At 62.6% G+C, this 24,747-nt stretch overlaps 1 protein-coding gene and 1 long non-coding RNA gene across 5 annotated transcripts; one reads left to right on the top strand and one right to left on the bottom strand.

The window, feature by feature from the left end:
- Positions 1–1,731: 1,731 nt before the first annotated feature.
- On the bottom strand, positions 1,732–12,527 carry LOC132360042 (uncharacterized). 2 transcript variants are annotated; one of them, XR_009501044.1, is made up of 5 exons: positions 12,455–12,527; positions 9,543–9,807; positions 9,102–9,221; positions 5,494–5,604; positions 1,732–1,825 (listed from the first exon to the last, which is right to left on the bottom strand). It is a non-coding gene; the product is annotated as an uncharacterized LOC132360042 (long non-coding RNA). The 2 variants fall into 2 exon arrangements; XR_009501043.1 differs by lacking the exon at positions 5,494–5,604.
- NUDT14 (nudix hydrolase 14) lies at positions 12,316–20,357 on the top strand. 3 transcript variants are annotated; one of them, XM_059915152.1, is made up of 5 exons: positions 12,316–12,484; positions 15,889–15,932; positions 16,544–16,608; positions 16,810–17,047; positions 20,043–20,357. In XM_059915152.1, the coding sequence occupies exons 1-5, from the start codon at positions 12,404–12,406 to the stop codon at positions 20,281–20,283; spliced, it is 669 nt and encodes a 222-aa protein (XP_059771135.1). In that variant the 5' UTR covers positions 12,316–12,403; the 3' UTR covers positions 20,284–20,357. The 3 variants fall into 3 exon arrangements, with proteins under 3 accessions (XP_059771135.1, XP_059771138.1, XP_059771137.1); XM_059915155.1 differs by having other exon boundaries at positions 20,090–20,236; XM_059915154.1 differs by lacking the exon at positions 12,316–12,484 and adding an exon at positions 15,294–15,516.
- Positions 20,358–24,747: the final 4,390 nt, after the last annotated feature.

The raw sequence follows: 24,747 nt of genomic DNA, 5'->3' as shown, positions 1-24,747 counted from the left end.
TTCGAGACCCAGGGGCGCCTAGAGGTTGGGAATGTGGGGCCTTGGTGCAGCCACCGGCGCAGGGCGACGCCGGCACGTCCACAGGACGGTGCACGTCCAGGAGCCGGCACTGTGCGGGGGCCAGAGCGAGGTCAGAGCTGGGGTCCCGCACGCCGCCGCCGCCGCGCTCTCCGCCTGCCTGTGGGCCTCGGGGTCCAGCCCAGGCCGTGCCCCAACTGCCCCTGCCTCCCCAGAAGGGCCCCCAGCCGCGCCCTGCACCCCCGGCAACCTCTGAGACCGGCCAGGGGACTCTGGCCAGTGGGCCTGGTGCTGTCCCACGGCCCCAGCTCAGCTCGTCTCTGGCCTGCAGGGGCCACTCTGTCCCGGGGAGACCCTGCCACGGCTGGGGGTCTGAGAGTCCAGCCTACGCCGTGCCCCAGGGGGAAGCGGGGGGGGGGGGGCAGGCAGCCCTCACGTGACCACACCGCCACCCCGGGGCCACATCGAGTCCCACCTGGGTGCGTGGGCCACGGTGTGGTAAAGGAGCAGTGGTGTCGCCTGCACGTCGGCTCAGCTGTACGCGGGGAATGGCCAGTGACCACAGTGAGGAGTCTGGGCACCTGGGGATGCAGGTGTGGGCCGCCCCCAGCTCTGAGCCCCAGATTAGCGCCGGCACGGGGTGGGGGGATGGGCAGGGGCTGAGGCCGGAGGGCGCGGGGGCTTTGGGGGCTTAGGATGGGTGGAGGCAGGCAGGAGCGGCTGCGCTGCTGGTCAAGGCCCTGGTGGGTCCTGCGGGCGGGGTAGGGAGAGGCCCCCACCCCTGGTCCCGAGCACGTCTCCCCGCTCCGCAAGCTCTGTGGCGGAGCCCGGGCGTCCAGGCCGAGGCGGAAAAAGAAGCCACAGGGCCCGGCTGTTCTGGGCGGAATGACTGACCGGAGGGGGCTTCACAGAGAAGCCCAAAGGGTGGGTGCTCAGGAAGCCGGAGGCAGGAGCCAGGGCTCAGAGAGAACCAAGAAGAGGCACGGACTCGGGAGGGATGAAGGGCCACCCTGACGACACAGCGGAGGATGGAGAAGGATGGGGAAACAGCAGGTTCGCGATTCCCAGAAGGAGAACAGAGTGGAGGCGGGGGCTCTTCGGAGACACAAAGTCTGAGGATTTGCCTTCGTTACAGATGAGGACTCGGGGGACTTCCCTGGCGGTCCAGTGGTTAAGACTCCGTGCGTCCACTGCAGGGGGCGAGGGTTCAATCCCTGGTTAGGGAACTAGATCCCGTGTGCCGTGCGGTGTGGCAAAAAAAAAAAAAAAAAGATGAGGACTCGGTGGGGAGGTCCATGGGGCACAGGGAGGAGGTCCCGTGATGTGTTTCCACACTGCCCCCTCCCGCCCGCCCTGCCCGTCCCCGGGTCACCTAGACCCCCCCTCCCCCTCCCTCTCGCCCCCTCGCACGCCTCCTCCAACCTGGTTGTGCCGAGTAGATCCCAGGCGTCACTTCGTACTTCAGCTGTATTCCCAGAATGTACCCGTAATGCCGTCAGCACGCTGAGAACCTCTCAGGGTTCCGGGCTCCTGGTCACTGTTAGGAACGGCGTCTGTACAGTTGCCCTGATGAAGACGCACACGAGGCCCACGCGCTGTGACCGCCGGCACGCGTCCTGAACCTCTTCATCCTCAGGTTCTCCCGCCGGCTGTCGTGAGTTTGCCCCGACCGTGCATCTTCTGTGGACCAGGGCTGCGGTGCGGTCCCTGTGGGGGTGGTCGCTCATCAGTGGTTCTTCAGTCAAGAGGAACAAGGCTCTTTGCCTGTCTTGTTTTGCGTATTTTTTTTTTCTGGTGGTTATTATACCTAACATAAAATTGACCGTTTTAACCATTTTAAATTAGGAGACAGCAGGATCCAATATTTGTGAGATAAACAGCAGATCAAAAACATACAACATGTATGCAACTAAAAACATAACCTCAGGGACTTCCCTGGTGGCGCAGTGGTTAAGACTCTGCGCTCCCAACGCAGCGGGCCCGGGTTCGATCCCTGGTCAGGGAACTAGATACCACATGCCGCAACTAAGGAGCCCACCTGCCGCAACTAAGGAGCTGGTGAGTCGCAACTAAGGAACCTGCCTGCCACAACTAAGATCCGGTGCAACCAAACAAATAAATTAAATAAATATTTTTTAAAAACCCAAAAAAAAAAAACATAGCCTCAGAAGACAGAAAACAATAGGTGACAACTGACCCAAGAACGGTGGTTGGAGATGGAAACCCTCCAACTCCCGTCTCAGACACTGACAGCTCAAGCATCACAAGCAAGGTTGCAGACTGTGTGGGTAACACAAGAAATAGAAAGAGGCGCGCACTCTTTTCTAGTACAAATGGGACGTTCCCCAAATTAACATATATTATCAGGTCCCCAAAGAGGCCTCAGAATGGCTTGAGAAGTGAAAGCAGCCACCCTGGAGGTAAGCGGACAAGGAATCAGTACCTACGAAGTGCTGGAGGAAAGTGATTTCCAACCTAGAATTCTATACCTGCCCGAGCTATCATTCAAGTGTGAGGGTTTAATAAAAACTTCTGAGACATGCAAGGTGTTAAAATGCATCTTCCATGCATGCACTGTGTCTCAAGCAGCTACTGAAGGATGTGCTCCGTCAAAAGGAGAGTAAACCAAGAAATAGACCAGGCAAACGGACCTCCAGCATCTAACTCAGGAGCCGGGGGGAGATGAGTGCACAGGGGGTTCTGAAGGGAGACGTCTGCAGGACAACCGTGCCCCTGGGACTGTCAGCCATCCAGGTCAGACAGTGTGACACAAGAGATGGCACCTCGGGGGTAGCTGAGGATGGGGCTTCCCCAGGAGTGTCTCCTTTGGCCCATCTGACCTGTGCCGGAGGACTGGGAGACAGCCCTGGTGGGTTCAGAAGCAGAAATACAGGACAGCCCAACCCCCAGCCAGATGCCCCGACTGTGGGGGGCCTGGATATCCCTAGGTCATCTGTGTCCCTGCCCACTGATGGCCCCAGAACAGTTCCTAAAAACCCTCAGGGAGGCTGAGGCCAGACCTGGACCCCATGGCTCTGCTCGGCTTCTCTTCTCCTGGTGCCTCCAGGTGAGCAGTTTGTCAAAACAAGAGAGACTACAGCTCGGGGGACACACACCGAATGCTGACAGGTTCAGAAGAGGCAGCGGACAGTCTACGTTGTCTGGAGGAAGTTACTTTGCTGGGGGCAGGGTCCTCCCCCTGCAGCTTCCAGGGCACCAGAAATGTGCTATATTCCGTGACCTGGCTCCTGCGTGTCTGTTTTACTATTATTCTCTAAACTGTACTTTATACAAAGACGTTTTTCATGCTCTTCTGCATGTACACATTTCACGTTTCAGTGTTTGTAAATCAGTGGCGCCCCTTCCCATGGCAGTAAGCCAGCAGAATCCTGACAGAAAGCAGGGCAGTGTTCCCAGTAGGAGGGAAACTATGCAGGAGTGGGTCAGCCGGCAGAGAGGAAGTCTGGACGCAGGCGATCCGGAGAAACGAGGAGATCTGCTCCGTCTGGGCACATGGGGAGCCGTGCAGACCCTGAGTCTCTCCCAGGTGACTGCAGACCCGATGCCACCCCAATTCACCTTCCTGCCATTGGTTTTGTCACACTTATTCTAACGTTTGTAAGGAAGAAAGGTCAATGATAAGTAAGTTAATTCTGAAAAAAAAGCAAAAAAGCCTGTAGAACCAGGTATGAAGATGCACTCAAAACCACAGCAATGATGGACTTCCCTGGCGGTCCAGTGGTTAAGACTCTGCACTTCCAATGCAGGGGGCCTGGGTCTGATCCCTGGTCGGGGGACTAAGATCCCACATGCCACACAGTGAGGCCAAAAAAAAAAAAAAAAAAGCCAAACCAGAGCGATGAAACAGGCTGATGCTGGTGCAGCAGTCTATGGAGGATAGCGGGGTGGAGAAGGAAGCTTGAAGACAGACCCCCACCGGGTGTCCGCAGGTCACTCTGCTCTGTGCCCAGGCCGGGGGCCCAGGGCTCCCCTTTGGAGACAGACACCAAGAGGCCCACAGAAAGGACCCCCAGGCACTGAAACCTGGAGGCCCCACCAGGGGGCTGGTTCGACAGTTTGCAGCGCGGCCCCCCCCAGTTGACAACACACCCACCCAGACACCCCCAGCCCCCGAATTAAAGGAAACAGAGAGAGTGAGTGTGGGCCAGAAAAACCCAACTGTACCCACACTCGGGGGGAAGACACGGAAGCGGGAGAGAGAACAGCCCCCATCAGGTTAAAAATACAACGGGAGAAATATGGAAAAGATAGATGGACTGAAAGATAAAACTGAGAAACTCTCCTGTAAAGACAAAGACACATAAATAAAGAGGAAAATTAAGAAAATTAGGGGCTCGTTCACGTAATCGAACATCCAACTAACCGGAGTTCTAGACAGAAGAGAGAAAATGGAAGGAAAAAATGATCAAAGAAACAATATGAAGATTTCCCAAATGGAAGGGCACCTGTTTCCAGACTGAAATGGTCACTGCCTACTTGGCCAAGGATTGAGAAACCCAGGATATTACGGAAGCTGGGGACCCAAATGGCTGCAGAGGGAAAGGAGTTCCCCGCAAATGGTCAGGGACTAGAAAGGCACGGCGGCTCAGTGGTCAGCCTGGTGCTGGAAGCTTCGTCGTGGGAAAATGACACTCCTACTAGAATTACCCATCTGGTCAGGCATCCATCAGGGTGAGGGGCTGGTGACATTTCCACACACGTGAAGGTCCTCACTGATCAGCTTTCACGAGGCATTTCGAGGACGAGGAGGATGTGCACCAGCAAAATGCGGAAGGAAATGAGGGAAGGGGAAGGCGTGGGGCCAGCGACCCGGGGATGCAGCTCATCTGGGAGACAGGAGACCCCTGGGTCCTGCAGGAGGAAGTACCAGCCCAGGGCGAAAGGAGGAGGGCCCCGGGGAGCTGCCACCCAGACAGACCAATTGCAGGACAACCGGGGCATTGACCTTGGCGGGGGCGACAGGTTCTCCAGAGAAACAGAACACATATGTGAGTATGTGTTATATATAGAAGTGTAAAGTAGGACGGATATATATACCCATTTATTATGAGGAACTGGCTCACGCACAGTTATGGAGGCTGACAAGTCCCCAGGTCTGCAGCCGGCCAGCTGGAGACCCAGGGGAGCCGGAGGTGTGAGGTCCTGCCTGAGTCTGTGTCCAAAGGCAGGAGACCGCTGTCCGAGCTGGAGACCGTCGGGCCAGGAGAGTGGATTCTGCATCACTCACTTCTGCTCTGTTGAGGCCTCCAGGACTGGACGAGGCCCACCCGCAAGGGGAGAGCACCTGCTTGACTCAGACCACCCGTTCAGATGTTACTCTCAACCAGAGACACCCAGAAGAAAGTCCCACCAAATGCCTGGGCACCCGTGGCCCAGCCAAGTCCATACATAAAATTAAACATCACAGAAGGAAAGGAGGAAAAGGCAGGGGTTAAATCAGAAAATCAGAATTACCTGTGGCAGGAAGGGTAACCAGAATGCACTTCAGATGCTACGGGGTGCACCCTCTCCTCAAGGACAGTGACACCCAGCCCTGACTCAGCTGGCGGTCCTGAGGGGGACGCACTGGGAGAGAAGGAAGGGGACGTGCGGGTGTGGAACCCTCCAGGGCCGCGAGCCTGAGGCAGTGGACGCCTCTCCCATGTCCACTCCCTCCCACCTCACCTCCTCTTCACAGTACTAGCCTGGGGTTGGGGGCGTTCACCCTCCCTGGGGTGTGCTCAGGGAAGGCACTGTGCCCCCCACACCCTGGCCCAGATCTTAGAGGTGAATGGTCACTGGTCCTCACAATGGGGGCTTCTGGGTAAGCGTTTCCTCCTTATTTGCAAAGAGACTGTCCTCCCCTTTACTGATGCCACTGAGTCTGTAGGTGATGCCTGGGCTACAGCAGCCATGTTGAGATCATGAGGTTGAGTAGGGGCTGACCTGCTGTGCCAGTGGGACGTGCTCTATGGAAGGCTTTGGGGCCTCCTCCTTCTAGACTTCTCGTGGGAGACTGCCGACCCCACGCTGTTGGAGCTATTCTGGTGGCTCTCCTGGTTGCCTGTGGCTGAGCTGGCCTGACCAAGGCAGTCAGAGGAAAATGCCCACAATCAATAAATCAAGAAATGGCCACGTGAGCAGAGACACTTGGAGGGGAAACATCAAAAGAATCAGCCTGAAGGGTTGACAGTGGCCGCCTCTGGGGGGTCAAACTGTGGAGAGGGGTGGGCTGGGGACTGGTAGTTTTGTGTATGAGTCTTGCACTAATATTTAACGTTTTTCTTTTTCCTTTTGCTGTGTATGTGCATCACTTTGGAAAACAATTAACTTAAAAAAGAGCAAAACACTCAAACCAAATGAAACTAAAAATCCACCACAAACATGAAACACTTAACCATCACTAAAACTCCCTAACTCAGGTGAAAAGAAAAGGCTTCTTGGGACTTCCCTGGCGGTCCAGTGGTTAGGACTCGGTGCTCTCACTGCCGTGGCCCAGGTTCAATCCCTGGTCGGGGAACTAAGATGCTGCAAGTAGCGCGGCACGGCCATAAAAAAAAAAGAAAAGGCTTGTCCAGGTGCCCAGAAAGATCAGGGGTTTTGCACGGCCCCTGCTTTCTGTTGCTGCCCCTGGCGCCCCCCTGAGGACCTCAAAAGGTGAGACCTTTAGCCCCAGAAGGTAGGCTTACTGCGCCTGGGCCCTCAGCCCCTTTGCTTGGCGTGGCAGACCCACTGGTGCCCAGCCTGGATGCCCTTTGCTCCTGGCTGCAGAGATGCAGAGGGTAGGGCGCTGCCCCTGCAAACACACACTTGCGGGCAGCTCGTCATCAGTAACCAGGTGGCGTGAACCCAGCCCCCTGCCAGCTGCCCCAGGCCCTCTCCTCCTCTGCCCACTCCCTGCTTTCGGGGTATCACTATCCTCTGGACCTGGTGTCCGCTACACCCCTACAGCTCGCCAGTGTCACCCCTGGAGCCCCGCCCAACCCCTCACTCGGGCCCCGGCCTCAGGCTTCCTCTGCGCCCACTTCTGCCGCCAGCCAGCAGGTCCCACGCCCACGCCCCTGACCTTGACCCTCCCCGACTGCCCTCTGGCTCAGCCTGCGTCCAGGCTTGAGTTCTGCGCCTGTTTTGGACGCCCAGCCCGACTCCCCTGCTTCCCGCTGCCCGCCAGCCCCTCCGGTCCTCACCACCCTCCATCCCTGGGGTTTGTCACATCAGGAACTCCCTGACCAGTCTCCTCACCTCTCTGGACCCACGGGCTGCCCGTCACCCCCTCTGGGAAAAGGCTGAGCCCTGGAGGAAGCCGATGTCCACCTGTCCACTTGCCCAGGCTGCTGGGCGCCGTCCGAGGGCCTCCTCCAGCCTTGTGCCAGCAGGAAGCCCCACTCACCAGGCGACCGCGACTCCAGGCCCCCGACCCCATGGGGACCACGTGCAGCCACCCTCTCCGCCCACCCCACTCTTGGTAGATGACCTCGTCCCTGCCTCTTACAGAGGAAGGGGAGGCGGCGGCCAGCAGGAGTTTCCCCCAGTCCTGCCAGGGCCCAGCAGACTGAATCCCACCCAGGACCCCGCCCTGGCTCTCGCGTCCACACCGTACTCCCAGAACCCTCGAACGGGGAACCTTACACGGCAAAGACGCGGTTAAGTGAAGGACCCTGAGGTAGGGGGATCCAGGATCATAGGGGAGGCCGGTGTCGTCACAGGGTCCTCGTGGGGGACGGCAGGGGGGGTCAGAGTAGAGATGTGACAGCAGGAGGTAGAGCCCTAGAGAGAACAGGACTGCCGGCCGCTGGCCGGGAAGGTGGAGGAGGGGCCAGGAGCCAAGGCGTGCGGCCGCTTCTAGAAGCTGGAAGAGGCCAGGAAGGGGTTCTCCCCTGGAGCCCCCGGAAGGCAGCCCTGCCCGTGCCTCGGCTTCAGCCTAGGGAGGCCCGCTAGGGCTTCCGCCTTCACAGCTGTAGGATAACCAGTCTGTGCCGTTTCAAGCCACCGAGCTCGCGGTGGCCTGTCCCGGCAGCCCTGGGGCGCTGACGCTCAGGGTGAGGGTCTCCACGCGCGCCGGCCTGCGCTCACCCCGGCCGCACCCGAGCACCTCTGAACGCGGCTCGGCGGGATCTCCAAAGCCCCCTCATTCCCAAACCCACAGGCGGGTTTTCAGAGGCTCCTCGTGGCTCAGGCCCCGCCCCCCCGAGCTGTCCGCCACCCAGACACCTACTCCTGCACCTGCTCCCATGGGGTCCAAGGCCACCCACCTGCACGCCCCCGCTCTGGACAACGGCCGAAGTCCCTCCCACTGGCCTCCTGCTCCCCCTGCCGGGCGGCCACAGCGACCTTCCAGAGGCAGAGGCTGACCACCGTGCCCGTCTGGAACCTTCCACGGCTCCCAGTGCCCTCTGAGGGGTCCAGCACAGCCCGGCTGGCGGCCCCGTGGGCCGTGGCACCCTCTTCCATCCCGTCCTCCTCCTCCTCCTGGATCCTCGGGTCTCTGCGAACAGCGCCTTGTCAGCAAGCCACCCCGCAGCCCAGCCCCCCTCGACCGCGCCGTGTTCTTGTCCTAACGCCCTCCGAGCCCCAGTTGCGCACTGCCCGCCCGCGGCGAGCCCTCCGGACACACGGCTGAACTCCCTCTGCCTTTCTGGCCTCCCGCCTCTGAGCAACGCCCCGCCAGGCCTCGCTGCAGACCCCCACCGTGCCCCCTGTCCCCAGGCCCGTGGCTAGGCCGCAGGGGCCTGGTCCCGACCTGCCACAAAGGGCCCCGGGAGTGCAGCCGACGGGGCTGGGTGTCCACGGCCAGCGTGGAATGCTCCGGAACGGTCTCACTGGTGTAGTTTTCCTTCTTTAAAAAAAGTGAACTGAAATTCACATCACATTAACCGTCTTACCTTGTACGCTTCGGCAGCGTTTAGCACACTCACAGTGTTGTGTAATTCACAGTGTTTGTTGTGTAACCACCAGGCTCCCTAGTTCCACAACATTCTCATCGGCCGGAAAGGAAACTCTGCCCCATTAAGCACTCACTCCCCGTTCTCCCCTCCCCCAGCTCCTGGCAACCCCTAATCTGCTTTCCGTCCCTATGGATTTACCTATTCTGGGCGTTTCATGTAAATGGATCATATAACATGGGACCTTTCGTCTGCCTTCTTTCACTCAGCATGACGTCTTCAAGGCTCCTCACTGTGGTAGCACGTGTCAGAATTTCATGCCTTTTTAAAAAAAATTTTTATTGAAGCATACTTGATTTACAGTGTTGTGTTACTTTCAGGTGTACAGCAAAGTGATTCAGTTACACATATACATATATCCACTCTATTAGATTCTTTCCCATATAGGTCATTACAGAGTATTGAGTAGAGTTCCCCGTACTATACAGTAGGTCCTTATTAGTTATCTATTTTATAAACAGTAGTGTGTATATGTCAGTCCCAATCTCCCAATTTATCCCTCCTCCCGATCCCCCGTGGTAACCATAAGTTTGCTTTCTACATCTGTGATTCTATTTGTTTTGTAAATAAGTTCATTTGTACCTTTTTTTTTTTGGCTGCGTTGGGTCTTCGTTGCTGCGCGCGGGCTTTTCTCTAGTTGAGGTGAGCGGGGGCTACTCTTCGTTGCGGTGCGCGGGCTTCTCATTGCAGTGGCTTCTCTTGCTGCAGAGCACAGGCTCTAGGCATGTGGGCTTCCGTAGTTGTGGCTCGCGGGCTCTAGAGCGCAGGCTCAGTAGTTGTGGTGCATGGGCTTAGTTGCTCTGCGGCATGTAGGATCTTCCCGGACCAGGGCTCAAACCCGTGTCCCCTGCATTGGTAGGCAGATTCCCAACCACTGAGCCACCAGGGAAGTCCCTGTACTATTTTTTAGATTCCACACATAAGTGATACCATATGGTATTTGTCTTTCTCTTTCTGACTTACTTCACTTAGTATGATCATCTCTAGGTCTATTCATGTTGCTGCAAATGGCATTATTTCCTTCTTTTTAATGGCTGAGTAATATTCCACCATATATAGGTACCAACCTTCTTTATCCACTTTTCTGTCAATGGACATTTAGGTGCTTCCATGTCTTGGCTATTTTAAATAGTGCTGCAATGAAAAGTTTCATTCCTCTTTATGGCTGAGTCACATTCTCCTGTGTGGCTAGACCACACTGTTTATCTGGTCATCAGTTGATGGACACGGCTTGCTCTGACCTTTTGCTATTGTGAATACTGCCAGTATCTGTCTGAGTCCGTTTCGAAGCCTTGGATAGACACCCGGGAGCAGAAGTGCTGGGTCACCCAGTAACTCGATGTCTAACTACCTGAGGCACTGCCAGGCTGCTTCCTGCAGGGGTGGCACCTTGCTGACATTCTGAAGGCACACGTGTTCTGCAATCTACACTGCACGCTGTCTCGGCCTGCATCAATGTCAGATGCTACTTCCCCCGCAACGTGAGCACAACGATGCTCTGTGGAGATGTTGCTTCGTCCCTGCACCTGAGCCGCAGCTTCTGGGGACCAGCCCAGCCAGTGGGCGGAGGGGCTGGGAGCGGGGCTCCTCCTTGGTCTGGGCCGCAGCTGTGCAGGCTCTGTGGTTTGTTCTCATTTTCACACAAACACAGGAGGAAATGGCCTGTGTTCGAGGGAGGGAGCACACCCTGGGTCCCGCGTGTGTGGAGAAAGAGGCCCGCCGGGCTGCTGGGCAGGACGGGACCAGCTTCTAGGATGGGCTCTCTGGCGGACGCTCACTCTGGCCTCCAGGACACTATGTGGCCAGGCCAAGGCTGGGAAGCGCACTGCCCTACAGAGTTATGGGGGTGATGGCTAGTCTCTTACGATGGCCCTTATAAACCATGTGTCCCAGGTCTCCTACCCTCGGGAAGTACCCCCCCCCCGGAATCTGGGGTGGCCAGGACTTACTTTCTGGCCCATAGGACGCAGTGGAAATGATGCTGTCAGACATCCCGGGCTGGGTCGTGAGAAGCTTGGCCCCGTGACCGAGGACTGGGGAGCTGCCATGGAATAATCCCACTACTCTGAGACCGCTATGCTCCCAGGAAGCCCAAGCCGGCCACACTGAGAGGCCACGCTCAGGGAGACGGCCAGCCAGCCACACAGCTAGGGCACCAGACATCCTGGACGTGCATCCCTTCAGAAGATCCCCCCCCAGCTGCTCCCTGACCACACTGCAGAGAAGCCCCAAGGGGGAGCCGCCCAGCTGAGCCAGGGCCATCCACAGACCAAGACAGAGAGGAACAAAGGGGGGCTTTAAGCCACGAATTTTGGGGGTGCTTTGTTACACAGCAATGGATAACGGGGACATGGGAGTCAATTTCAAGCCCACCTGGGCTGTCCCCCCTGGGGCCATAGTTCAGAGAGCAGGTGCAGGTCAGGGCTCAGCTGCCCCACCCCAGCATTTGTGCCTGTCCCTGGGGAGGCAGCGGTTGCATTTGAAGCAGGTCCTTGGGATCCACATCCAAGCAAGGAGGGGGCCCTTCCTCAGCAGGGAGGGCCTTCTTGGGGGAGGGAAGAGCAGTTAGTTGCCGGCTGAGGTGGAAGAGGGGCAGCCCCGGAGACAGTGAGCGGCAGCTCCTCTCGGTGGGGCAGGGGGGGCAGGGGGACAGTCGGGCCCAGGCCAGCTCCCCGCCAGCCCGCCGGAGCCCCGCGGGGAGGGCCTGGCTCTGCCTAGACCCTGGTCCCTCTCCCTTCCCCACTCAGGCTCCTCTCACCTTGCCCTCTTTCCAGAGCCTTCTCTCCCTCCACCCAGGGGCCCCTAGAGGTGTAGACACTCTCTCCCCACCACGGCGCACGCAGGATCCCGTGCGCAGCCCCCAATCCACCTCTGCCTTCCTCCTCTCGGGCTCGGCGGCGAGGCAGCTGTGACCGCCAGCTTCTCTCTTCAGGGCCTAGTCGCTCCTTCCCTGGAGGCCCGCCCCGCCCCGGACGACCCAGTCTCGGGGTTTGGTCAGTCCCACTGGGGGAGGCATCCGCTCGGCTCATCCCCCCTTCCCCCAGAGCTGCGCTGCGTCTCTCTCCCCCCAACCAGGACGCCCAAGTCACCCCCCCGCTCCAGCACCGGCGATCACCTCTCAGACCGTCCCCTCCAGTTGCGCCCGTCCCGCCCTGCCGCACACTCGGCTGATCCCCCCCTGTCGCGGGGCCCACCTGGCGAGCCCCCCGCCCTGCTCACGCCCTGCGCGGCTCCGGGACCGCCCCGCGGTCGCGAGCCCCCCACCTGCACGGGGCAGGTGCTACCTGCGCGCTGGGCCCGCCCTCCCTGCTCGGCGCCGCCCCGCGCCGCCCCGCCCCGCGCGCGCCGGGCATGCGCAGAGCCCGGTCACACGCCCGCCCGCTCGAGTCCTGAGCGGACTCTGCCCGCGTCCGCCCCGGGCCCGCGCTACGCCGCGCGCCGCCATGGAGCGCATCGAGGGGGCGGCCGTGGGCCGCTGCGCAGCCTCGCCCTACCTGCTGCCGCTCACGCTGCACTACCGCCAGGTGAACCCGCCTTCCGCGCCTTCCGCGGCCCGACGCCGGCCCCGGACCCCGCCCTCGCGCCCATGGCCCCGCCCATGGCCTCGTGCCCCCGCCCCGCGGGCCCCGCCTCTCCGCCGAGCGCTCTGCCCGTGAGTCCGGCTTCGTAGACGAGTTGAGCGCCCGGCTCTGGGCAGGGGCACCTCGGGGGACCACTCATTCCTCCAAGGAGGCTTTGCTGGGCCCCGGCCCTTTTTTGCGGTGGGACGTATCGGGCGCCCCGGGGATCAGGGAAAGCTTCCCGGTGGTGGTGGTCTCCGTTCTGGGCAGAGGAGGCCGGCGAGGGAGCTGGTGAGCACTGGAGAGCCTCTCCAGGTGGGCTGCCTGCCGGGGCGTCACCTCCTCCTGCCGGCCCGGGGAGGGAGCGCAGGACCACACCGCCTCCCCTGGCGCCGTGCAAGTAGTAGGCTCACAGGAAACACTTGTTTGTCCAGTCGGGCCCCCGCCTTCCGCTTGCCGCTGCAGCGAGTTCCTCCACGCCGTCCAGGTGAGGACTGCACTCCTCCGAGTCTGGTGCAGGCCCTCCCTGGCCCTCAGTTAGGACCGGTGGTGCAGGTCTTTGGTGCCCCTCTGCCGGGCCGTCCCCGGCCTGCAGCAGCCTGTGCCTCCCCTGCTCCCCAGGCCCCTTGCTCTCACTAACCTGTGAAGCCCTCTTGACGCCCAGCCTGAGAGAGGCTGCACTCCCCTCCCCCCTCCTTTGTCGCTGCTGTCCCGTTGGCTCTAGGGGACAGGGAATTCCTATCCCCAGGATGGACCCAAGTTGGCAGCACCGGCCTGGGGCAGAAGCCGGGGTTGGTTGAGGGGCAGAGTGCAGGGACACGGAGGTTGCTGCCCTTTCCCTGGTGTTGGCCTGGGGCGGGGATGCCTGATTGTGGCCGCACAGCCTCCAGGGGCTGGGGCTCTGGGGCCAGCAGGTGGGCGCAGGGTGGTCCAGGCACGTAACCGCTGTGGCACGTGTGGTCCAGGCACGTGGCCTATGGCTGTGGCACCCTCCCCCACTTCCTGTGGAGTGTGGATGGGTGCTGGTAACCAAAGCTGAGCCCACGTGGGCGGTAGGCTGCGATGGACACAGGCTGGGGGCCGGGGTGGTGTTTCCCAGGGGCCATGGGACACTGGGCTGGGTGGTAAATGTCACTGAGGGGCATCTGCAGCCTTTGGTCAGTAGCTGCCCATGGCCAGGGGAGATCTGGTGGATGGACAGACAGACCAACCAGAGGCAGGGCACCCGCATGGCTCTGAGGGGGAGGGGGCTGTGTTTAAACTCCAGTCCTGTTCCTCCCTCCCAGGGCCCTGGAAGATGAGCCAGGCCTGGGTCCTGACCCTCTGGGAGGGGCTGGCTAGTCCTCAGTGGGCCCCTCTGGACCTTCCCCTGCACCCTGCCTTGGCTGGACCTGAGGGTCTGACAGATGTTTTGATCTTGATCTGAGAGGGTACCTGAAACCAGCACGAGGTGACACTTACCCTGCGGGAGGCAGGGGACACAGCTGGCACATGGCAGACTCGGGGGCAGGCCTTCCTCAGAGCTCGTCCTGGGGGGTGGTTGGCCCTGGGGTGGCCAGATTGCAGGCAGGCCCAGGCTTGCCTCTTGGGGGTGGTGCCTCACAACGGCCTCCCGGGCAGCCCGACCTGCACAGGACAGGACATCGGCTCTCCCTCCCGCTTGGAAACCGAGGCTACTGCCCGTCCGGAGCACCTCTGCCTTCAGGCCCAGCTCAGACCAGTTTTCCCAGCTCCCCTCAGACCAGCACGTGGGCCTCTGCCTTCAGGCCCAGCTCAGACCAGTTTTCCCAGCTCCCCTCAGACCAGCACGTGGGCCTCTGCCTTCAGGCCCAGCTCAGACCAATTTTCCCAGCTCCCCTCAGACCAGCACGTGGGCCTCTGCCTTCAGGCCCAGCTCAGACCAATTTTCCCAGCTCCCCTCAGACCAGCACGTGGGCCTCTGCCTTCAGGCCCAGCTCAGACCAATTTTCCCAGCTCCCCTCAGACCAGCACGTGGGCCTCTGCCTTCAGGCCCAGCTCAGACCAATTTTCCCAGCTCCCCTCAGACCAGCACGTGGGCCTCTGCCTGTCAGACCAGTTTTCCCAGCTCCCCTCAGACCAGCACGTGGGCCTCTGCCTGTCAGGGCCCACTGCTGGGAATGCTCTTTCTTTTCTGTGGGGCCTGGTGCAGTGTCACCTCCTCCAGGAGGTCCTCACACAGGCTGTTCCTTAGTGTCCTCGCTCTTTTGCAGCCCTGGTTGCACTTTCGGTGTCTCTGGTGCTCAGATCCATGTCTGTTTCGTGGCTCGGACGGGGCCCCAAGTGTGGGGGCCAGGAGCTCGCCAGGGCGCAGGGCTGACCCAGTGGCTGAGCGGCAGTGGGCTAAGCAAGCCAATGGTGGGCGTCCACAGGGCTGGGCTCTAGGGCCCCAGGGCCAGCCCCATCCTCAGAGACCCCTTGGGGAGGGGTCAGGGCCAGGCGGAACAGCCCGGAGGACGGGAGCCTGCCTCGCTTAGTGGTGTCCAGCTGGCAGGGTTCTGGCCCGTCATGCCCCCTGCCGGCTGGAACCCCGCTAGCATCGGTTCTGGCCGCCCCCGGCGGTGCTGGCCCAGGCCCTGGCCCCCCGCACTGCCTTTTGTTCACTGAATGCTGCTCAGAGCCCTGGGAGCTGCTGGGCAGGGTGTCCAGGGTCGGGGAGCAGGAGGGTGGCAGGAAGTGACAGAGCAGCAGGACCACAGGACACAGGAGAGACAGCCCAGGACAGAAGCCGGGCCGGGGAGAGGGCCGTCCACTGTCCGGTCATCATCACTGAATCGTCACGTCCTGCGGGCTGAGCTCCTGCCCGGCGCAGGCACACCCTTCCCCAGCTGCTCCCGGGGCTGCTGCGCTCTCAGGAGGCCCGCCTGCCCCTGCTGCCCTCCTGTCGCCCTTTGTCCAGTGGCCCAAGGGAGCTTCAGCAATGAAAACCTGATCTCTGCTCTACCCACTTGGGACCCCTCCTGCCCCTCGCCCTGACTGTGAGGACATGTCATGCCTGCCTCTCCCCCACACCCCCATGGTCCTTCCCACACTTGGTGACAGCCTGCATCTCTCTGCAGCTTCTCATGCTCAGCTTGTGCTGGGTGGCGGCTCATGCTGTGCCTGGGACACCTTCCCACCCTTTGCCCCGGTTTTCTGCCCCACCCCTTGAGAGCATCTGGCTGTCCCTGACTTCCCTGCCCACGCTGGCGGCTACCCCCTCCCCCCCACTGCAGCTCCTCGCTCCCGATGGGCCCGGGCCGTGACTGGCCTGGTGCAGTGGGTCTGTGTGGCCTTCTCCCTCCCTGGAGCACCTCCACCCGCGCTGCCAGCCCTTCAGCCCTCCCTGACCGCTGCCCTGCCTCTTGCAGAATGGTACCCAGAAGTCGTGGGACTTCATGAAGATCCATGACAGGTGAGGGCCCAGCCTGGCTGGCCGCCGGGGAAGCCCCAGGCTGATGTCTGCAGGGACACCGGGCCCAGGGGCACAGAGCCCCACCCGCCTCTGCGTGTCTGAAGTCCCCACTTTCCCTGTCCTCTCACTGAGGGGTCAGCCCGAGGCCTGGAGCCCGAGCTGGGTCCCAGCTCAGGCCACCTGGACCATGGTGGTGGGCAGGCCCTCTTGGACCTGAGAGAGGCTGCCCAGGTGCCCTTGCCCCCGAGCGTCGGGAGTATGGGCCGGATGGCAGCGTGGCTTCAGGAGTGTGGCTGGCGGCAGCTGGCCAGCAGGGGCCACGTGTCCCGTCAGTCACCCGCCCTCAGCTGCTTCTACCCCCGGCCTGCCCAGCTGCCCAGCATGTCCTTCCCACCCCCCGGTCCCCGTCCTGCCAGCTGGAATACAGGAGGCCTGGGTCCTAGCCTGACTGTGTGACCCTGGCAAGCTGTGACCCAGCCTGGGCCTCAGTCTGCCCATCTGAGCAAGGGACACCACCTTCCTGGGCTGTGGAGGAGAGGAGGTGGGCTGGGCCCCCAGGGGGGTGAGGTGAGGGGCCGCTTCTATGCTGAGCTGGGTCTCTCCCCCTGCAGTGTGACCATTCTCATGTTCAACTCTTCTCGAAGGAGCCTGGTGTTGGTGAAGCAATTCCGGCCAGGTGAGGTGGCCCAAGAGGGGTATGGGGGGAGGGGAGGCTTGCAGGCTCACGTTCAGGCCCCTGGGGTCCTAGGGTCAGAGTGCAGACGTGGGGAGAGGGCTCTAGAGGAAACTGAGACCCGGCAAGGGGGTCCGGCCAGAGCGCGTCACGTGGAGCTGGCCACCACAGGGCGGTGACCGCGGTCTGCCTTCCCCCGACCAGCTGTGTACGCTGGCGAGGTGGAGCGCCTCTTCCCGGGGTCCCTGGCCGCCGTGGACCAGGACGGGCCCCGGGAGCTGCGGCCCGCGCTGCCGGGCTCGGCAGGGGTGACGTTCGAGCTGTGCGCCGGCCTCGTGGACCAGCCCGGGCTCTCGCTGGAGGAGGTGGCCTGCAAGGAAGCGTGGGAGGAGTGCGGCTACCACCTGGCCCCCTCCGACCTGCGCCGGGTCGCCACGTACAAGTGAGTGGGGCTGGGCCCGTGGGCCTGCGGGGCTGGGGAAGGGCCGTCTGCTGCCAGCGCAGCCCAGGGGATGGGACGAGCTGCCTGGGAGGCGGTGAGCACCCGGTTCCCAGGGGTGTGCAAGCAGGGCGATTGCTCCTTGTTTTTCAACCTTCCCACACTGGGGGAAGGTTGGACGGAACGCACCTCAGGGCGTGATCTGGGCTGGAACCCGGGGCCCTCAGGGCTAGTCCTGCAGCGTGCTTGGCCCCGTGCCCTCCACCGCGGCGGGGCCGGCTCGGCTCCGGCTCTGGGTGGCAGCTGCTGCTGACAGATGCCTCTACTTCCTGTGGGATTAAGCGCCGAGCGCTGGGGGTGGGAGTGAGTCACAGGTCTGCTCTGACAGCGGCTCAGGGGCGAGGGAAAGGCCGAGTCCTGGGCCGGGGTTGGGGGGCGAAGTGCGGCCCGCCCTCGCCAAAGCCCAGGTGCCCGCCTGCCCCTCATTCCCCCCGTGAGGCCGGCAGCTGGGGCCGTCTTCCCAGGGCAGGATGTCGGGGTGAAGCCCACCCTTGGCCTGAGGATGCCGCGATGGGTCCCTGACCTTGGTCAAGTCTGGGAGCAGGAGGAGGGTCTCACGGTGTCGCCCTGATGCTGAGCCCCTGGCGGCCTTCTTCAGGGGTGGAGGGGCCCTCCTCAGTCCAGCAAGGGGCCGCTCAGTGTTGGGCCTGGGCCCCCTCGGCGACACCCAGGGCCTCGTCCGGGCGCCCCCGGCCTGGGAGTGGGGCGGGGGGGGGAGTTGACCTTTAGTCCCGGGAACTTAAACGTGGGGTTTCTACACCAAAGAGCCAGACATCTTGGTGTGAGGGGCCTCAGTTATCTGCAGGCGTCCTCCGCGTGGCTGGCCAGTGGCCACTTGGCCTCTGAGCCTTTGGGCTGGCGGTCCGGGGGGTCGGGAGAATCCAAGGGGCCTGACCTCGGGTAGGGGTTGAGCCAGTGGGCAGGCCAGGAGGAAGGCAGGTGGAGGTGCCCTGGAGGGTTGGGGTCCCCCGAGCAGGTGAGTCTGGGTGGAGTCCTGGCAGAGGGGCTGCATGGCAAAGGCTCAGGGGCAAGGGGACAAGCGGCCCTGGCCTCTGGGCCACGGCCTGATCCTGAGGGTACTGGGGAGCCAAGGAGGGTTCTGGGCAGCGAGTGGCCTGCTCAGACTGCATTTTAGAGATGAGGATGGCTGGCTGTGGGGAGGCAGGACCGGACGGGGCTGGAGTGGGGGCCAGGGCAGCTCTCCCCGGGAGCCCGACGGCGGGCTGCATGAGCAGGAGCTCGTGCTGCCCTGTGGTAGGGTCCACGGCTTCCTTCCGTGGCCCCGGGGGTGAGCCAGGCCACTCACCTGCCCGTCCCAGGTGACAAGGCCCAGCGCTTGTCTGAGATCCCCCAGCTGAGGACGTGATTGAGTGAGCAGGGAGAGGCAGTGCCCGGCCTGGCCGGGCACATTCTTCTCGGCGCCGGTGTCCGTCACACGCCGGCGGAAACTGGGACTGGAAACCCCACAGACCGCTGCTTCCATCAAAGGCGCAGGCTGTAGCTGCCGGCGGAAATGGGCTGTCAGGAAGGGTCCGAGGGAGATAAGGGGCCGGAGGGCGGAGGAAGCAGCTGGGTGAGGTCAGTCTGGGTGGGGCCCCGCCTGGGGGTGGGAGGCTTGGGGAGTGGGAGGGAAGCTCCTCCAGCTCTGCTCCTTGCCCCACGTGCGGGGCGCACCTCTGGGGCCGCTTCCAGCTGCAGGCCCCGGCTGGCCTCAGCTAACCTCCCGGGGTGGCCTGGGGTCTCCCTTATCCCCTGGACGTCTCCCCAGACACCCTCTGGCTCCCCTCTCCCCCTGCAAACCATGCTCAGCCCTTCCCCTCCTGTCTGTCACCCCGTCCTCATGGCCAGCGGTCACCATGGCTGTGCACTCCTGAGCTCCACCGGCACCAGTCTGGGCCCCTGCCCTCTGCCTCGGTGCCTGTCCCCCTCCTGGTGGCCAGAAGCCCCCTCCCGGCCACCACCCAGGGAGGGAGGGGACTCCTTGACACCTCCCTCCAGCCTGTGAACCCTGGTCCTGGCCCTGGGGACCTCGCCCCACCCCGCCGTGAGCCCCAGCCCCCAACCCAGCCCAGAACAGGCGTCCTGCAGGTGCCCACATGGCAGTGCTCGCAGACCCAGGCTGCACCGGCCAGAGCCCGGGTGCGAACCGGGGCCCGCTGTGTGGGGAGAGGCCTGGCTGCGGCCCGGCGTGAGCAGAGTGCTGGTGCCGCAGAACCACCTGCCGGACTCGGCAGCTTTCAGCGACCCCCGTGTACAACCTCACGGTTGCTGTGGGTCAGCAGTCTGCTTGCTGGGGACTTGGCCTCCTGCTCAGGGTCTCGCAGCCTGACCGCCAAGCTGCGGTCAGGCGTTGGCCAGGCTGAGGTCTAATCTGGGGCTGAGGGTTGTCTTCCCAGCTCCTCGTGGCCGTGACTGAGGGCTCTGTCTCCCGCTGGCTGTCCGCCGGGGGCCCATGGTCGGCTCCTAGCCCATAGGCCCTGGCGCGTGGCCCTCTTGCAGCATGGTGGCTTACCTTGTCTTCAAGTGTCTCTCTGACTCATTCCATCTCTGACCCCTAAACTGGCGATGAAGAGCTCGCCTGATTACGTCAGGCCCACCCAGGATCATCTCCCTTTTTGATGAACTTAAAGTCACCTGATTAGGGCCCTTAATTACATCTGCAGAATTCCGCCTTCGTCACCTGACCTAACCTCATCACGTGGGAGCCTATTCACGGTGGGAGGTCACATCCAACATGTTCCTAGGTTTCCCCCACACTTGAAGGGAGGGGATTACATGGAGCGTGTACACCGCAGGGGGGAATCTGGGGGGCCAGGGGGCATCCTGGAGCACGCCTACCAGGGGCTGGAAGGAGTGGACGAGAGAGGGCTGTGGAAGGGGCAGGGGTGGCCAGCGGGGCCTGTGTGGCTGCCTCAGCAGATGCTGTCCCAACCCGTAGGTCTGGTGTGGGAGTGACCGGCTCCAGCCAGACCATGTTCTACGCAGAGGTGACAGATGCCCAGCGGGGTGGCCCAGGCGGGGGCCTGGCCGAGGAGGGCGAGCTCATTGAGGTTGTGCACCTGCCGCTGGATGGCGCCCGGGCCTTCGCAGATGACCCGGATGTTCCCAAGACCCTCGGCGTCATCTTTGGTATCTCGTGGTTCCTTAGCCGCGTGGCCCCTGGCCTGGGTCCCCAGTGAAACTCCAGGGTGTCTGGACGAGCCCAGGTCTGGACACTTGCCCTGCAAACCCAATAAAGGCTGGTGTAGCTCTAGCCTGTGTCTACTGACTCCGAGCTGTGACCGGGGTGGGCTGGGGGGCGGGGAGGGTGCGGTCTACGTGAAAGCCCCTCAGCTCCACCGGAGCAGAAGCCTTGGCTGCAGGTTGTGCAGGGGGCAATTGGGAGTTGGCGGCTGGCAGAGGGCTAGGCCAGGCCCTGGGTAGTGCCACAGGCTGAGTGCCGTGCAGTGCCACTTCTGCGGGTAGGAGAGGTTGGGGACGGGCTCAGCCATGTCAAGCGCTCAGGGCCCACTGGGCACTGGGCAATGGATGGAGCTATGGCCTCGGGAGCGGTGGCTGAGCCAGCCACGTCAGGAGAGGATGCGGACAGGCCCACAAGGCACGTGCTCCCTGCTTCTGGGGCCAGTGAGGGGTCCCCTCCCTGACTGGGGCTCTCAGTAGCCCTGTGTCCCCTGTGTTGGTGATGAGGTCTCACCCCACCTGCCAACCTGTGTGTGGTGTAGCCTGAAAGCCCCGTAGGCCCCCTGCCTTGCACACTGGCACGCACTTGGGGCCGCAGGAGGGCTGGATGTCTGCCCAGCCAGGCACCGAGTAAGATCTCTGTACATAACGGGTGGGCTGGAGCCCACCGTGAAGAATGTGTGCTGGTCACCATGGTCATGGGCATTTGTGGGCGTGGCTGGGCCATCAGTTGGGGATGAGGGCCCAGCCTGAGGGCCAGGCAGGCTTCTTGGAGGGAAGGCCGGCCTGACCCCTTCTGAGGGTGGTGACCTGGCCTGGCCTTTTCCCAGAGGCCCCCAAACCCTCTGGTCAGCCCCTTGGGCAGTGCCCTAGGGGATGGGATGGGGGCAGCCTGGGTCATGGTCCACTGACCCTGGAGAGGGCAAGGTGTCCAGGGCATGCTGCCCGACAGGCAGGTGAGCCAGCCACGTGGGAGCTGGAGTGACCAGGAGCTTTGCCGTGAACCTGACTTTGTGCCCTGTGCCCAGTGTCCCCTGGGACTGGACCCTGGGCTGGAATGGTAGAGGACGCCAAGGCAGGACATGCTGCCCTGGCTTCTGCTGAGACCCTGCTGTCAGGTGGGGGCACTTCCCCGGGGCTGAGGTCCCCCTACCCTCCTGTGCCCCCCTGCCCCGCCCCAGGCCCACCCCAGGCAGGCAGGCACTTTCCTTCCCGCTGGCCTTCCCGCAGGGAGTGGCTCAGTGCCAACAGCCCCCGGAGCCTGGCGTTCGAGGCTGCCTTGGGACAGCTGCACCCAAGGGGCCCACTCAAGCAGCATCACCTGTATGCAAATGCCGGCTGTGACCCAGGTGGGGCCTCCTGGGAGCCCAGCCAGGCAGTGACACGCTGCTGGGGAGGGGCACTCAGGCGTGGGTGTGCGTCCAGGGGGCCGGCAGGGTCGCGCTGCACTGGGGTCTTGAGCAGCCCAGCTCCGCCCCATCCAGAGAGGCCTAGTGGGCCGCCCCGGGCCCCAGGACACCTGGAGAATTCCCAGGGCAGCAGCTCTGCCCAGCCTAGAGCCGCCCCACCCTGCCTGCGTCTTGTGGACTGCCTGATGCCCACCTCCTGAGCTCTGCTGGCCTTCTGGGCTGGGCTGCAGGCGCTGCCCACCATCTCAGAGGGGCCCCTAGTGGGTACTGGCTGGGGCTGGGGGCTCTCTGTGCCCTGGGGAGCATGCCGGGCTCCAGCCTGGCGGGGCGGGGGGTGGGGGCAGGGCCCCGGACTTGGGTGCAGTCCAGCCCCGCACTCTGCTTGGCAGCCCGATGGGGCGGGTCAGCAGGCACCACCGCCGGACCTAATGGAGCTGGCATCGATTTCCCGGCACAGGGCTGGGGGGGCTGTAACCGGAAACTCCCCTCCCTGGCCGCTATATTTAGCACCGCAGAACACGGGCGGAAGCGCAGCTCACTCCTGAGCCCCGCCGGCTCTGTCCAGACGCCCAGCAGCTTGTACCCCGGCCTGGTCCTGAAGCCCCCAGGCCAGGCGGAGCAGCCTCCACCTCGTCTGTGCCTTGTCCGGCACAAGTTGAGACCCATCCCAGAACTTGCCTGGTGTGGGGAGCTTGGAGAGGGAGCCCTTGGGTCAGCGGGCGGGTGGGGCGGGGAGACTGAGGCGTGTTGTGGCCCAGTGGGCCCCAGAACAATGCTGGGGGTCTTCCTGGAAGAGGCAGGGCAGCCTGGCCCAGCAAGGGAAGAGGCAAGAGCCTGGCTGCCTCTGGCTCTCCAGCCCTCTGGCCCAAGGGGTGCAGAAATCCCTGTAGCAGGGGCCCCAGGAGGGAGGATCCCCTCTGCCAGCAGCCCCAGTGCCTGCCCCTTCCCTCAAGCGGCCAGCTTCCTGTCTTGAAACTCTCCTGGGTCCCTTAGGTCTGGGCTGTGGCTTCTAGGGGGCAGGAGGGGGAAGGGGACCATGAGCACGAGGGGGTTTCTGTGCCCAGGGCCGGGAGGCAGGGAGCCTGTCCCACTCCCAGAGGGCCTGGATGGAGGCAGATGGGGCCGGACCACTGTCTCCCCAGGGTTGCAGGGCGGGCAGGGGCTCCCTGTATCCCTGAGGCAGGGTTGGCCAGTGGGAAGGGCTCCAGGGCGGCCGCGTCCCCTGGCAGGTTGAGCTGGAACCTTGAGACGGGTGAGCATCCCTCACTGGTGCCTTCAGGCCGAAGACAGCCCTGAGCAGGGGAAGAGCCTCAGCTGAAACGCAGCAGCTTCTGGAACCGGCCAGCAAGCCCGGCATCAGCCACACCACCCACCGTGTGAACTAGTCCAGGCCGTCGTCTCCTCCCACAGCTGGCCAGGAGCAGGAAGCTTCGGACGAGGGAGGGGCACGCGGCGGGGGGCTGTTCTCCAGATTCCGCCTCCTACTTGCGCTGGAAGTCCCCCCTCCTCCGCCCCTCCATGGCCAGGCCCTGGCCCGGCCACCGGCCCCTCTCGTGTGCACTATGGCAGTGGCCGCCTATGGCCTCCCTGCTGACCTCACCCTGTGCTGCCCCTCCCCCCAAGCCAGGGATCTTTGTGACAACGTAAATCACAAACGTGCAGCCCAACCCAGCTCAGCTGCTTTCTGTGACTTCCCGTCAGTCTTAGCAGGAAGACTCTAGCCAGGCAGGCCCAGCACAGCCGGCACTCACCACCACCTCCAGCCTCCCCCCTCTGCCCCTCACCTGCTCTGCCCTGGCCATGTGTTCTCCTCAGCCCCAGGGCCTTTGCATGTGCTCTTCCCAGCCCCTCACCTGGCTGACCCTGGCCTGCCCTCTGGGTCTTAGCAGGCTTCTTCCCCATGTGCTGCTGCATGCCTCACCCTTACAGTTTGCTGTTCTACGTTGTTTGTCTATGTTCTCTGCCCACCCGCCTCTCAGTCCCCACTGGGAACTGCCTGAGGGTGGGCAAGGGCTGTGTCTGCCTTGCTCACCGCTTGACTGAGTGCAGGAGAGCAGTGGGTGTAGGACAGTGGGCATGGGCAGGGTTGGAGCCCTGGACCCCTGGGACAGAGCCTCCAGTACTCAGTACTGTCTCTGGGCCAGAGCAAAGAGGAGGAAGCCTCTCCCCGGGGAACCCCCTGTCCCCACAACAGTAACCGCTGCCCACCCTCAGGAAGAAAGCAACTGGAAGGCTCTGAACACAGCTCACATTCCCTTATTTGGTGGGGGTCACTGTGCATGGCGGTGCCTGGCTTGTGTCCTTCCCCCTCCCAGCCTACAGAGGGGCTCAGGTAGGGATGGGCGCTTGGAGTGAGCAAAGCCAGGCCCATCTCTTTAGGTCCCTGAGGCCTGGACCCACAGGCTGGGCGGTGAAACCAGGGCATTAGGCCCCTTAGGCTGCTGCTGCACCTACATATCCTAGTGTGAGAGAGGGCAGTGCCTGTGCTTCTGAGTTCCTTCTGCCATTGCCCTTGCCCCTGAACCTGGCCTTCAAAGTTCTCTTCCTCCAGGAAGGCTTCCAGCACCCCCCCCCCCCCACAAATTGTAGCAGTGATTAGCTCCAGGCAGGGGCTGCACTCCCAGCATCCAGCCCAGGGCCGGAGGAGCCAGGGGAATGAAGAAAGCCCAGTTATTATGGAGGTTGAGCGGGAAGTCTCCCTTTGGACCGAAGCGGTATCCCTAACGGCCAAGGCGAGCTCCAGCCTTGAAAGGGACGCTGACTGGCGGAGAGGCTGGGTTGTTTGGAGACAAGGAGCCTCGGAGGAGGCGAGGCGAGGTTACTCCAGTAGAGGGCAACAAGGTGATGACAGAGGGTGGGATATGGGGGCCTGGCGACCGGGAAAGCAGCAGCCGCCTCTTTGGGCGGCCCTCTCCTTGTCCTTTTGGCGGTGCACCACCGTCCTTTATTCGCAGCCCCCCGCCCAAGCCCCGACACCCGTCCTGGGCGTTCCTCGAAAGTATGGCCTGGCGACCCCCGCACCAGCACCGAACTGGGCACACAGTCTGCGCGGAA

The sequence above is a fragment of the Balaenoptera ricei genome, chromosome 2 (assembly GCF_028023285.1).
Source record: "Balaenoptera ricei isolate mBalRic1 chromosome 2, mBalRic1.hap2, whole genome shotgun sequence".
Taxonomy (NCBI): domain Eukaryota; kingdom Metazoa; phylum Chordata; class Mammalia; order Artiodactyla; family Balaenopteridae; genus Balaenoptera; species Balaenoptera ricei.
Note: the sequence above shows the minus strand (reverse complement) of the source record. Positions and strands in the feature narration are given on the sequence as shown.

Bases quoted from the DNA above. Each gene is read 5' to 3' on its own strand.
- NUDT14 (XM_059915152.1), top strand. From the start codon at position 12,404: ATGGAGCGCATCGAGGGGGCGGCCGTGGGCCGCTGCGCAGCCTCGCCC. The intron at 15,933-16,543 runs GTGAGGGCCCAG...CTCCCCCTGCAG, and splicing joins TTCATGAAGATCCATGACAG to TGTGACCATTCTCATGTTCA. The intron at 17,048-20,042 runs GTGAGTGGGGCT...CCCAACCCGTAG, and splicing joins CGCCGGGTCGCCACGTACAA to GTCTGGTGTGGGAGTGACCG.